Source organism: Dermochelys coriacea, chromosome 1 (assembly GCF_009764565.3).
Source record: "Dermochelys coriacea isolate rDerCor1 chromosome 1, rDerCor1.pri.v4, whole genome shotgun sequence".
NCBI lineage: Eukaryota > Metazoa > Chordata > Testudines > Dermochelyidae > Dermochelys > Dermochelys coriacea.
Window position 1 is genome coordinate 329652015 of NC_050068.2, and position 13264 is coordinate 329665278.

Sequence of the window (13264 nt, forward strand, 5' to 3'; positions counted from 1 at the left end):
AGTCTCTAAGGTGCCACAAGTACTCCTTTTCTTTTTGTGAATACAGACTAACACGGCTGCTACTCTGAAATCTGTTATCCATGCATTTCCAAGTTTTACATGTTGTGTATATATTCAAGGTATAAAATTTTTCACATTTGTTTTAAATTTCACTTAAAAATTAACCCAGTTGCCTACCAGCTGGAATTCCCTGATTGTAGGAAATTCTATCCAACTTTAAGCAAAAAAGGGAATTTTGTGATCTTGCATTTTGATTGGTGGCAATTTGTAATCTTGGAAGTTCTTCATTAAGTGTCTTGAACAAAATGTTGATTAGAAATATTGTGAATACTGTTGGTTTTAAAGACCTTTTAGAAAAGGTTGCTAATGTAACTTATCACTAAAGTTTTGTTAGGACGGTCCTTGGTGTGGTATTGAAACTCAGGAGACCACAGTGTATAAATTTCTGAAATATATTTTGATTTTAAGATTTCATTTTTATTAGGTGCACCTTTGACCAAGCCTTTTACATTTTCACAATCTGCTGAAAGGAGTATACGACATGATCAGAATCTTCCTGAACAAACAGAATCTACAGTAAGTATGAGTGACAAGTCCATGCTAATTTTTAGCTTCTAGAACTAACCTTTTCAATATACAACCAAATGATGATAAAATTTTTAAATGTTATAAGTGTTGATAAACTTCAGCTGACCAGTTAACTGCCTTTTGCTTTAACTGATGACCTATACCAGTTTAATTTTTGCATTTAAACCTGAGCTGCTTTTCTACACTGTTTTGAATGTTGAGTGTTAATTTTCTGCATTTTTTGTCACCAATACTTCAGATGAAGTGGTAGCGCAGAGCTCTTTTAGCTTTACAGACAGAAGTGAAAATTAAAATCAGAAATTGAACGTTCTGTGAAATGAGTTAAATGCTACCTACACTCAAACTACTCTCCTTTGCCTTCTGAAGTTACAGTGCTAGGAACAATCCCTCTTTCCTTTCCATTGCAACCAACTACATTTCACCAATCCTTGCTCCATACAAAATTGTAGACATGTTAAAGGTGACCTGCAATGAAAAAAACAATTTATTATGGTGTAAATTAGGATTATGATTATCCTTTGATGTATAAGGAGCTTGAGGAGAACTTCTCCAAAAGGTTTTTTTCTTAAAAGTACAAAGAATATGAAGGTTTTACAGTTAGAGGAGGTCTTTTTGTGATTTGAGAAATGTGGGTTGGGAGCATTTCGCATCCAAGTGATTTTAGTTAAAAATTGGTTATCAAAAACACTTAAAATAAAAATCACTTTTTAATGCCTTAGATACACCAAGTGAAATCTGATGACAAACCTACTTATTTTCCAGTTGTTTGTCTTTCAGGGTAGACTATGGGTAAAATTTTCAAGAACACCTAATTCCCATTTTCAAAAGTGACTTAGTGATTTAGGCACTTAGAAATCTTTTGAAAATGGGACATGGGCTCCCAAGACACTTAAGCACTTTGGAAGCTTTTGCCCAAGACTTGTATTTTTAACGTGAAAAAAATAAACAAACCAAAAAACTCAACCTTTTAGGCTTTCTTCATATCATAAAGAAGCTCAAAAAAAAAAAAAGGGGGAAGAAACATTGCGCACAGCCCTGTATATTTCTTTGCAGGTCCCCATTAAGAGCTCCACCGCATTGTAGTAGAAGTGGCCTTGACTTGAACTTTCTATCTTGTGGTTAATTAAATAAATTGAAAACCTGTGAGTATTAAAATGTCCAAAGAAACTTCCAAACCTGTCAGGATGAAAGACTAAATTCTTGGCCTATGTAATTAGCATAGTTAGGACATTTTGAGATTTAGAATGATCTTGTGCTAGAGGTGACCAAATCATTCAGCTACTTAACTGGTTAGTCAATTCCACTTTAATTTTTTTTTAAATTTTAATTCTATTTATTATTGCAGTCATTACTAATATTCTAGATGGATGCTGTGCTGAGATAGGGGAATATGAAAAATGTTTAGGGAAAGGAACAACCTTAATGCAAATGTAATAGTGACATGAATTAATTTTGTCGTTAAAAGCAACCTGAGAGAATTTCTTGAATTTTTCTAACAGCCCTCATATATATTAATATGTATGTATGTTTAATATGTATGTTTGAAGTCCGCCTAATGTTTTAAATAAAACTTCCCTCTCTCATTCCTCCTTGAATGTTGCAATTTAGGGGACACCTATTTGCCCTCATTAGCTCACAAACCCCATGATCACATTAATCATTGAGCTGTCATCTGATCTCCTACTATTGAGTTTCCCCCTTCTCATACTCTTGCTTTTCCTTGAAAATTGCAGGGGAGAGCGGAAAGATCAGAATAGCTATTTTTTTTACTTTTATAAAAAGCAAGAAAATGTGGATTTTGACAAAAATAAAGTAGAAATGAATCTTTGTGGACAATGAATAGGGCCCTACCAAATTCATGACTGTGAAAAACACATCACAGACCGTAAAACCTGGTCTCTCACGTGAAGTATGGTCTTCTGTGTACTTTTACCAGTGGCTCTCAACCAGGAGTACATGTACTCCTGGGAGTATGCAGAGGTCTTCCAAGGGGTACATCAGCTCATTTAGATATTTGCCTAGTTTTACAACAGGCTACATAAAAAGCACTAGCGAAGTCAATACAAACTAAAATTTCATACACACAATGGCTTGTTTATATTGCTCTATGTATTATACACTGAAATGTAAGTAAAGTATTCCAGTTGATTTTTTTATAATTATATGGTAAAAATGAGTCAGCAATTTTTCAGTAATAGTGTCCTGTGACATTTTTTTCTATTTTTGTCTGATTTTTGTAAACAGATAGTTTAAGTGAGGTGAAACTTGGGATATGCAAGACAAATCAGACTCTTGAAAGGGTACAGGAGTCTGGAAAGGTTGAGCACCACTATACTGTACAGACTTCATGGCGGGAGACCACCATTTCTCCAACTGGGGGTCCCAACCCAAAAGGAGGTTGTGGGAGGGAGGGTCACAAGGTTATTGTAGGGGTCGCAGTAGTGCCACCTTTACTTCTGCACTGCCTTCAGAGTTGGGTGCCCGGAGAGCAGAAGCTGCTGGCCAGACATCCAGCTCTGAGGGAAGTGCCCCACAAGGAGCAGCGCAGAAGTAAGGGTGGCAATGCTATACCATGTCATCCTTACTTCTGAGCTGCTGCTGGCAGCAGTGCTGCCGTTAGAGCTGGGCTCCAGACCAGCAGCTCCCACTCTCTGGTCACCCAACTCTGAAGGCAGTGCCACCATCAGCAGCAGTGCAGAAGTAAGGCTGGCAATACTACGAGCCCCCTACAATAACGTTGAGACACCCACAACCACCTTTTGGGTAAGGACCTCTACAGTTTTACCACTCTGAAATTTCAGATTTACATATCTGAAATCATGAAATTACAATTTTTTAAAATCCTGTAACCGTGAAATTGACCAAAATGGACCGTGAATTTAGTAGGGCCCTAACCATGAGTCTCATAAAATGAAAAAGTGAACAAACTTTAAAAGCTTTCCAGGTCATCTTTAATGCATCATAATTTGCTAACATTCCAGAATGGAAACTATGATTTTACCAGTAATTCATGTATTAATTATCAGCACTTGTTACCACCAGACTATCATACTTTTTAACATCGAGTCTTCTCTAGGCCCCGGCCCACCCACTTAGCATTCAGGCCCACCCCCAAGACCCAGCTCTGCTCTGGCCCCAGCACTTGCCTGGCTCCACCCACCTGCCAGGGAGTGGGGTCAGGGCATGAGGGCTTGCACCCACAAGCCCCGACCCCACTCCTCGGCAGAAGCACCCGTGAGTGAAGCAGGGCAAGCCCCCACACCTCAACCCTGCTGTCTGGCAGATGCGCTGGGCGGAGCGGATTGGGGGACAGGGGCACCCCAATTGGCTGGGGCCCCTGGGCATGACACAGTGGTAATCCACCACTGGGAGGAGGGCAGGTGGGTGGCAGCAGAGGAGATCCTCAAAAAAGGGAGGCCTGCCTCCTTGGGGAGCCAGGCTTGGCGTGGTACGGGAACGGGTGCTGGGAGCCATGCACATTCGAGAGCAGCATCTCCTTCCAGAGCTGGGTGTGCACCCAGGGCCCCAGGGGGACCCTGACCAGAGCGTCCATTACCCTACGCAAGGCTTGCTGGAAGGGATGGGGGAGGCGGGCCCCTCCTGTCATTGCCCACCCACCCAAATATCCCATCCTGGCTACTCCACTGGTAGGAAGTGTAAAATTTTCCAATTCTGCTTATGGTATCTCCTTCCAAAAATATTTGCTTTTATCTTGAATATCTGACATTCTTTAACAAATTATTTTGAGGCATCCTACAGAAATTTAAAATACAAAATGTTTCATATTAACAGGGCTTGAAAACAGCTGGACTTGTAAAACTTGGTAAGTGATTAACTTAGTTCTTAAATGTAAATGAAACTTTCAAACTAGCAGCTTGCCTTGTTCCTAGTGCATTGTGAGTTACCTTGAAGTAATGGCCAAAAGGAGTTAAGTTACCATGTAAAAAGAAAAGGAGTACTTGTGGCACCTTAGAGACTAAAAAATTTATTTGCGCATAAGCTTTCGTGAACTACAGCTCACTTCATCGGATGCATTTGGTGGAAAATATAGTGGGGAGATTCATATACACACACAGAGAACATGAAACAATGGGTTTATCATTCACGCTGTAAGGAGAGTGATCACTTAAGATGAGCTATTACGGGGGGGAGGGGGAGGAAAACCTTTTATGGTGATGATCAAGGTGGGCCATTTCCAGCAGTTAAAAATAACGTCTGAGGAACAGTGGAGGGTGGGGTGGGGGGGAGAAATAACATGGGGAAATAGTTTTACTTTGTGTAATGATCCATCCACTCCCAGTCTCTATTCAAGCCGAAGTTAATTGTATCCAGTTTGCAAATTAATTCCAATTCAGCAGTCTCTCGTTGGAGTCTGTTTTTGAAGGTTTTTTTGTTGGATAGCCACATTTAGGTCTGTAATAGAGTGACCAGAGAGATTGACGTGTTCTCTGACTGGTTTTTGAATTATAATTCTTGACGTCTGATTTGTGTCCATTTATTCTTTTACGTAGAGACTGTCCAGTTTGACCAATGTACATGGCAGAGGGGCATTGCTGGCACATGATGGCATATATCACATTGGTAGATGCGCAGGTGAACGAGCCTCTGATAGTGTGGCTGATGTGATTAGGCCCTATGATGGTATCCCCTGAATAGATATGTGGACAGAGTTGGCAACAGGCTTTGTTGCAAGGATAGGTTCCTGGGTTAGTGGTTCTGTTGTATAGTGTGTGGTTGCTGGTGAGTATTTGCTTCAGGTTGGGGGGCTGTCTGTAAGCAAGGACTGTCCTGTCTCCCAAGATCTGTGAGAGTGACCCTGTGTGCACTACCTACTGAATTGATCCAGCTGCAGGAGATGTGCACTGCATAGTCACCAAACATCTTAAATTCTTTATCCTTTTTTAAATCTACTATAGTTTTTGTAGCGTATAGCCTATTACACTTTGTTACAATAATAGTTGGGTTTACAACATGACTTAAAAATTATTCTATTCAGTTGTAGCTGTTATACTAATGTATAAACGAAGTCTTATCTTTTCACCTTCGTTTCCAAACTATTCAAAGTCTGTATGTACTATATAAATATTGAGTTAATTTTCATTTTATTCTACAATATGAACTAATTTTCTCTCTCACATTATTTTGGAGCTTCATTAATGAGGTTAAATTGGTGTACGCCTGAAGTATTTACAATGAATTCTGTTCTGTTGCTCAGAAGCACCAAATACAAGCTGAAAGGAAAGCATGAAAACAGCTACTTATATGAATATATTAAAGAATAATGTGAACTTAAATCATATTTTACATAGTTACTTTTAATACAAATTGGTTAGAATATTAAAAACTGAAATGAATTTTTAAATCTTATTTACTTCATATTGATATGAGAATTTAATATTTGGATTCTTCTAAGATTGGTCAGTGAAAACCCGTGGAAATAGTTCAACTGCTGAAACTTTACTATAAGCACTTTTAGTTCTCAATGCTGCAGTGCTTGGGTTACAAACGCTTCAGGGAAGTGTTAAAAGAAAAAAATAACCGTTTCTACCGGAATAAAAACATTTCTATTAGCCTTGGATTTTATAAAGGCTTTGTTCTTTACAGAGGGTAAAATTTGAATCAAGTTTGACTTAAAAGCATCATTTTGAAATTAAGAATACCACAAAAATTGTTTGCCTAACATATTTATATTAAAATCTCTTGTTTTCCAGATAATCTTGAAATGGGCAACAAAACACCAGCTGATACTATACCTCAGATTCCTCTTTCCAGTTCCACTGATATAAGAGGTCAAATTTCAGAAATTCCAGTAGAAATCACAGATATTGGTAATTGCCATTCATTCAAAACTGACCCTTTTATGTATTTGTTTAAATTTAGTACATAAATATGTTTACTCATTCAGTGTATACATTCCATTTAGTAGCTCTTTTAAAAAGTAGCATCCTTTAAAAAAGGGAAGTTGAATCCTATCGAGGAAAATAGAAGCATAAACTCTGGAAAATCAAATGTAAAAATATAATTAGGAAGGCCAAAAGAGAATTTGAAGAACAGTTAGCCAAAGACTCAAAGTAATTGCAAGAAGTGTTTTAAGTAAATCGGAAGCAGGAAGCCTGCCAAATAACCAATGGGGCTAATGGATGATTGAGATGCTAAAGGAGCACTCAAAGATAAGGCCATTGCAGAGAAACTAAATGAATTCTTTGCGTCGGTCTTCACGGCTGACGATGTACGGGAAATTCCCAAACCTGAGCCATTCTTTTTAGGTGACAAATCTGAGGAATTGCCCCAGATTGAGGTGTCATTAGAGGAGGCTTTGGAACAAATTAATAAGTCACCAGGACCAGATGGTCTTCACCCAAGAGTTCTGAAGGAACTCAGTGTAAAATTGCAGAACTAACAACTGTGGTATGTAAACTGTCATTTAAATCTGCTTCTGTACTAGATGACTGGAGCTTAGCTAATGTGACACCAATTTTTAAAAAGGGTGCCATAGGCGATCCTGGCAATTACAGGCCGGTGAGCCTTACTTCAGTACTGGGCAAACTGGTTGAAACTATAGTAAAGAACAGAATTATCAGACACACAAAAGAACATGATTTGTTGGGGAAGAGTCAACATGGCTTTTGTAAAGGGAAATCGTACCTCACCTACTAGAATTCTGCGGGAGTCAACAAGTATGGACAAGAGGGATCCAGTGGATATAGTGTACTTAAATTTTTCAGAAAGCCTTTGGCTAGGTCCCTCACCAAAGCTCTTAAGCAAAGTAAGCTGTCATGGGATAAGAGGGAAGGTCCTCTCATGGATCAGTAACTGGTTAAAAGATTAAAAAAAACAAAGGGTAGGAATAAATGGGTTTATTTATTCCACAGTTGTTCAGGGTTTAGCTGATTGCCATATTTGGGGTCGGGAAGGAATTTTCCTCCAGGGCAGATTGGAGAGGCCCTGGAGGGTTTTTTTGCCTTCCTTTGTAGCATGTGGCATGGTTGACTGGAGGGAGGCTTCTCTGCTCCTTGAAGTTTTGAACCATGATTTAAGGACTTCAATAGCTCAGACATGGGTGAGGTTTTTCATAGGAGTGGGTGGGTGACATTCTGTGGCCTGCTCTGTGCAGGAGGTCGGACTAGATGATCAGAATGGTCCCTTCTGACCTTAGTATCTATGAATCTATAAAAGGTCAGTTTTCAGAATGGAGAGATGTAAATTGAGGAGTCCCACCAAGGATATGTAATGGGACTTGTGCTGTTCAACACATTCATAAACGATCTGGAAAAAGGAGTGAACAGTGAGGTGGCAAAATTTGCAGATGATACAAAATTACTTAAATAGTTAAGTCCAAAGCAGACTGCAAAGAGTTAAAAAGGGATCTCACCAAACATGGTGACTGGGCAACAAAATGGCAGATGAAATTCAATGTTGATAAATGCAAAGTAATGCACATTGGAAAACGTAATCCAACTATACATATAAAATGTTGGGGTCTAAATTAGCTCTTACCACTCAAGAAAGAGATCTTGGAGTTATTGTGGATAGTTTCCTTAAAAACATCCACTCAATGTGCAGCAGCAGTCAAAAGAGCTAACAGAATATTGGGAATAATTAAGAAAGGGATAGATAATAGGACAGAATATTATAATGTGTCTATATAAATCCATGGTATGCCCACATCTTGAATACTGAGTGTAGATGTGGTCGCCCCATCTCAAAAAAAAAAAATAATAAAAAAAAATATTGGAATGGGAAAAGGTTCAGAAAAGAGCAACAAAAATGATTAGGAGTATGGAACAGCTTCCATATGAGGAGAGATTAATAAGACTGGGACTTTTCGTCTTAGAAAAGAGATGACTAAGGGGGGATATTGAAGAGGTCTATAAAATCATAATAGGTGTGAAGAAAATAAATAAGGAAGTGTTATTCTTTTCTTCACATAACACAAGAACTAGAGGTCACCAAATGAAAATAGGTAGCAAGTTTAACACACAGTATTTTTTCACACAACGCACAGTCAACCTGTGGAACAATTTGCCAGAGGATGTTGTGAAGGCCAAGACTATAACAGGGTTCAAAAAAGAACTAGATAGGTCAATCAATGGCTATTAGCCAGGATGGGCAGGGAAAGTGTCCCTAGCCTCTGTTTGCCAGAAGCTGGGAACCAGTGACAGGGAATGGATCACTTGATGATTACCTGTTATATTAATTCCCTCTCAGGCACCTGGCATTGGCCACTGTTGGAAGACAGGATACTGGTCTATATGGACCTTTGGTCTGACCCAATGTGGCTGTTCTAACTGTAAAAATACACACATTAACAGATTTGGTATTAAGCTATTATGGGTTACTTTCCAAATATTACTAAAATGCAAAAGCACTTTGACAATATTAGCTACAGCTCCAATAGAAAGGTTTGCCAGTCTAGCTATACTGGCAGAATTTTTCTACTGTAGACTTCACTTAAAGATTTTGACAATTAATGCTGTAAATTTTAATCTAGTTGCAATAAAGTAGAGTAACTATTAGCCTACTGTAAATATGAATTTCTTAGTATATTTCAGAAATTGAGCATACTTTAATGTACTTTTATTTGAATTTCCTTTTTGAAATTGTCCATGTATTGTCATGTTTTACTCATAATTGTTTGGGTTTCTAATTATCTAATCAATTCTCACTTGCATGTTTATAGAGTCTGCAAAATTATGCTTTAATGATTACAACACATTTTCACTGTATAGTTATGAAAACTTGAGGACATAAACAATTTTCCAAAATCATGGTATTTGGGGGAATAAAATAAGCAAATTATAAAACACTTAATTTGGCATTGTGGATTAAGTACCTCTCAAATTTTGGGTTTAAATAATGAAATATAAAAGTATCTGAATGGTTCATGTTTGTAATTATTACAAGCATCTTGTGTTTAAAACTCTCTTGTATTGAGACTACATGAAGTTTTGCAAGTCCCTGAAAATAGGAATATCTTAAATGGGAGATGCTGAAACAGCTTTAACAATAGCGATTGTTCTCAATGCTGCTAATTCTGAATTTGTTTTTTTTCCAAAGTTGACAGAATTTAAATGTTTTCTGTTTTTAGGTTTTGGTAACCGTTGTGGAAAGCCAAGAGGACCAAGAGAGCCACCATCAGAATGGACATGATGAAAAAGAAAACGGTCACTCTGGAAAAGTCAAGTGCCACTGAAAACTAAATAAACAGTATTCCACTCTTTACTTTTTGGGGACTAACACAGAACAGTGTAGTTATAACTACAGAATGGTACACTTTTTACTTTACACCCCACATAAAACCTTAAATATTATTCACAACAGTGGATTCTAGTATTACAACCTAACTTTTTGCTGGGGCCATCTACCTGCCTTATTACACCTAGGAGAAAGTATTACATATGGTTTATTTTGTAACTTCCAAGTATTATTGCCTTAATGTCTTTTAACCCTGTTACACGCTGCTTGTAGACATTTGTTAATATAGTGATACTTTTGACAAATTGAGTTTATGGACTACTTTTTGCTAACTTTTGATTACCATGTATGCATTATTTTGTATATGTACAGGGCAAGTAGGAATATAATTTGATAAAGTTGCAATCATAAAATATTAACAGAAGATGTAAGAAATCTCTGCATGTTCTAAATTCATGTGTATCTTATTTGTAAATTATTTGCCCTGAAATTTTAGAGAACGGTTTCTGATTTAAAAACAAAAAAAAATTCTGGACATACAGCCAGAATTGCAGGTTTGCAGAGATAAAGATTGTAATACATTTTGTAAATTGTAAGCAAAAGGTTATTTTTATATTATATACTGTTGGTCAGACCTAATTTGTTCCGGTTTTCATCTAGTCATGGAGATTCAGTAAGTGCCTTGGAACAATATTGAATTCTCTTAGCCTATGTATGTTGCTTCAGTGTTTGAGTTCATCTGGGTTTAGAAATTTATAAAAACAAAAAAAAATTGTTCAGTGTATCTGACCTTCCAGTAAAATAGAACCAATTCTAAGTAACCATCACTTGTTAGTTTTCATTTTAATATTTCATAAGTTTCAATTTATAGAGATGAATTTCCTAAAAGCTTCCTACATAATAGCTGGTTTAATGCTGTATACACACAGTATAATATGGTGTGTATTTCTACTTTTGTACAAACATTTCAGGACACACTGGTAAAGGGACTATTTGAGAGCCATTATTTTCCATTGTGCTGGTAAAAATAGTATTTTGATCATTCAGCAAGTGTGTGTATGTGTGAAAGCAACTTGTATGAAGATTCACATAGAGCCCTTGCAGCTACACTGAATCTTGGCAGCATACCATGCCAAGGATTAATCCTTATAAGGATTCTCTACTTATAAACTTTGTTTCTGTAATAATGATAGACTCTTTAAATTAAAGAAAGTACCTCAAAATTTCATTGTGTGTTTACTTATAAGGAACATGTGTATTATTCAAAAGTGAACTACGGTACATTGGGGTGGGCAAGGTCATATTCAGCTGTTTGTAATTCTTCAGTGTTCATTACTGTAAACCTGAAACTGAACCCTAATGGACACTAAAAAAAATTTTCTGTTAACTTCCTTAGAGAGTCTGCCTAATTATAATGCAAAAAAAACCAGTAGAAATGAGCTGAGTAGTAAAGCATATGAAGATTTTTTTATAACCAGTTTTTATTAATGAAAGTAGTGACTGAAACCTTCATACATGGGTATCTGCTGTTCTGGACACTAGCCATGGATTTGACAGAGTCTTTTCTACCACAATGGGGGGCAATTTAGTCATTTTTTCCTCCCTTTCTCTGATTTCAGGCTCACTACTGTCCACAAAAGAGCTTTAGAGAATGAGAAGTTAATCTAGCAGAGTGCTAGGAACTTCCATAGAATTGGTGGTTCTTCACGCAGTTGCAGTCAGGTGTGTGTGCGCCCAGCACACCAAAGCCAGAGAATTTTGCTTAGCGGTACCTATTTAGATGGTGCTCTAGCTCTTCCCCTCGCTATTAAAGGGCAGTACCACCCACCCACCTTTTAGTTCCTTCTCACCACCCAAGGCTAGAGTAAGAGCATTCTGTGTGGTGGTTCAACTCGCACTGTTTTTTCTGTTTCTCTGGGAATTTGTGTATATAATTCATTGTTAGTGTAGCTACCCTCAGGTTAAGTTATAGTAATTAGGATGGATAGTTTGATGCCCCTACCAGGGTTTAAACATCGTCTGCTGTGTGGGATAGCTATCCCCAATAGTGACCCCCCCGCTCATGTGGTTTTTGTTGTGCCTGCAAGAGGGGCACATTTAGGAAAGGTGCTCTATATGCCAGTCATTTAAGAAGAGGATAAAGGTGGCAAGAGACCTTGTGTCTGAAACGGTGCCTCTTAGAGAAGGCCATGAACACTGCTTCAGAACCAGGGATCTGTTAAGGTCATCTAGCCATACACTATATTCTTTGTAGCCAACACTGTGTGGTTACTGGGTTGAGATGTGGTGCATCCCCTAACAGGAAGAGAGGTCATTCTTCTTCCTCAGGTCCTTTGAGGAAGAGGTCCCATGAGACCAACCAGGCCCATTCCATGACCTTCATCCTCTTCCAAGAGGAGTGCTGACCGGCACTGAGAGTCCTTTGGTACGTATTAGAGTTGGCCAATCTAACCCCTCCATAGTACCACGTTTAGATCAGTTGGACTCTGTATCATCACCTCCAGTATTAGCCATTGGGCACCTGTTGAGTCCAGTACCAATGACAACAGCATTGGCATCAATTTGGAACAGTACCAGACCTGCTTTGCTTTTATGTTCCTAATTCCCTTATAGTCCAAGGGTTGTCAGCAGACATGGCTTCTACATCTGTCTCTTCTGCTGTGCCACTGGCAACATCTAGTTGGGTCGCAGAACTGTCTCACTTGTCAGCACCACATTCCACACTGTCTGGGGTTAAGACTGCAGCATCGCAATCAAAGTCCTTTGTGGTATTGAGAGGTTCATCAGCTTGGATGCTGTCTTCAGTACTGATGTCCTTACTACAGACACTTTTATCGGGTTCCGCTGACCTTTATCTTGGCTCTTGTTTGCTCCAGTACTGACAGCGTCGACTACTCATTCATCCTCAGCACTGATGACTTCTTCGTATTGGGTTCTGGATGAGGCTGACTGTTATCTCTTCCTCAAGAGTGGCTCCACAGTTCCCACCAGATGACTTCTAGGGCTTCTCAAGATCTGGTTTAGGGACTTCTTCCTCTTCCCCCTCACCTTCGAAGCACAGTTCTCAATCCTTGGATCACCATTGGTACTGGGACCAGCGCAAATCCCTCAGTAAGGATAGGGGTCACTGGCCTAGTTCCTACTGACCTCCGTTGTTCCCTAACGCCCCTTCTTCTCCAGATGATTCTGCAATATTCATCCTCACCAGTGTCTGAAATTCATCCTTTCCCAAGAGACAGCAAGGTTTTACAGCAGGGTTATAAATCATGGAAGTGGAGGTCTTTTGGATCCAATTCCATTCAGCCAGCTCACTGTCCAGCATGCAGACATTTTAACTACATGTTGAGGACAGCATTCCAGTTGTGACCTGCCCTTCTGTCTCCTCATATACCGGTCCAGTACCAGGAGCTCCATCATCCTCTGAGCTGAGGGCCTCAGGGCGCAGCCATTTCCTGGTCAGATGAATAAGGTCAAACAATAG

At 38.7% G+C, this 13264-nt stretch overlaps 1 protein-coding gene across 2 annotated transcripts in view; it reads left to right on the top strand.

The window, feature by feature from the left end:
• PTPN12 (protein tyrosine phosphatase non-receptor type 12) overlaps positions 1-10604 on the top strand; it is a 158390-nt gene extending 147786 nt beyond the window's left edge. Inside the window, exons 15-18 of one of the 2 annotated variants that reach the window (XM_038400706.2) lie at positions 485-576; positions 4381-4411; positions 6300-6416; positions 9677-10604. In XM_038400706.2, coding sequence (XP_038256634.1) covers positions 485-576; positions 4381-4411; positions 6300-6416; positions 9677-9738 — 302 coding nt within the window. In that variant the 3' untranslated portion in view covers positions 9739-10604. Of the gene's footprint in view, positions 1-484; positions 577-4380; positions 4521-5399; positions 6265-6299; positions 6417-9676 lie in introns of those variants that run through there. The other variant, XR_006275770.1, reaches the window with a different exon arrangement.
• The last annotated feature ends 2660 nt before the right edge of the window (positions 10605-13264 follow it).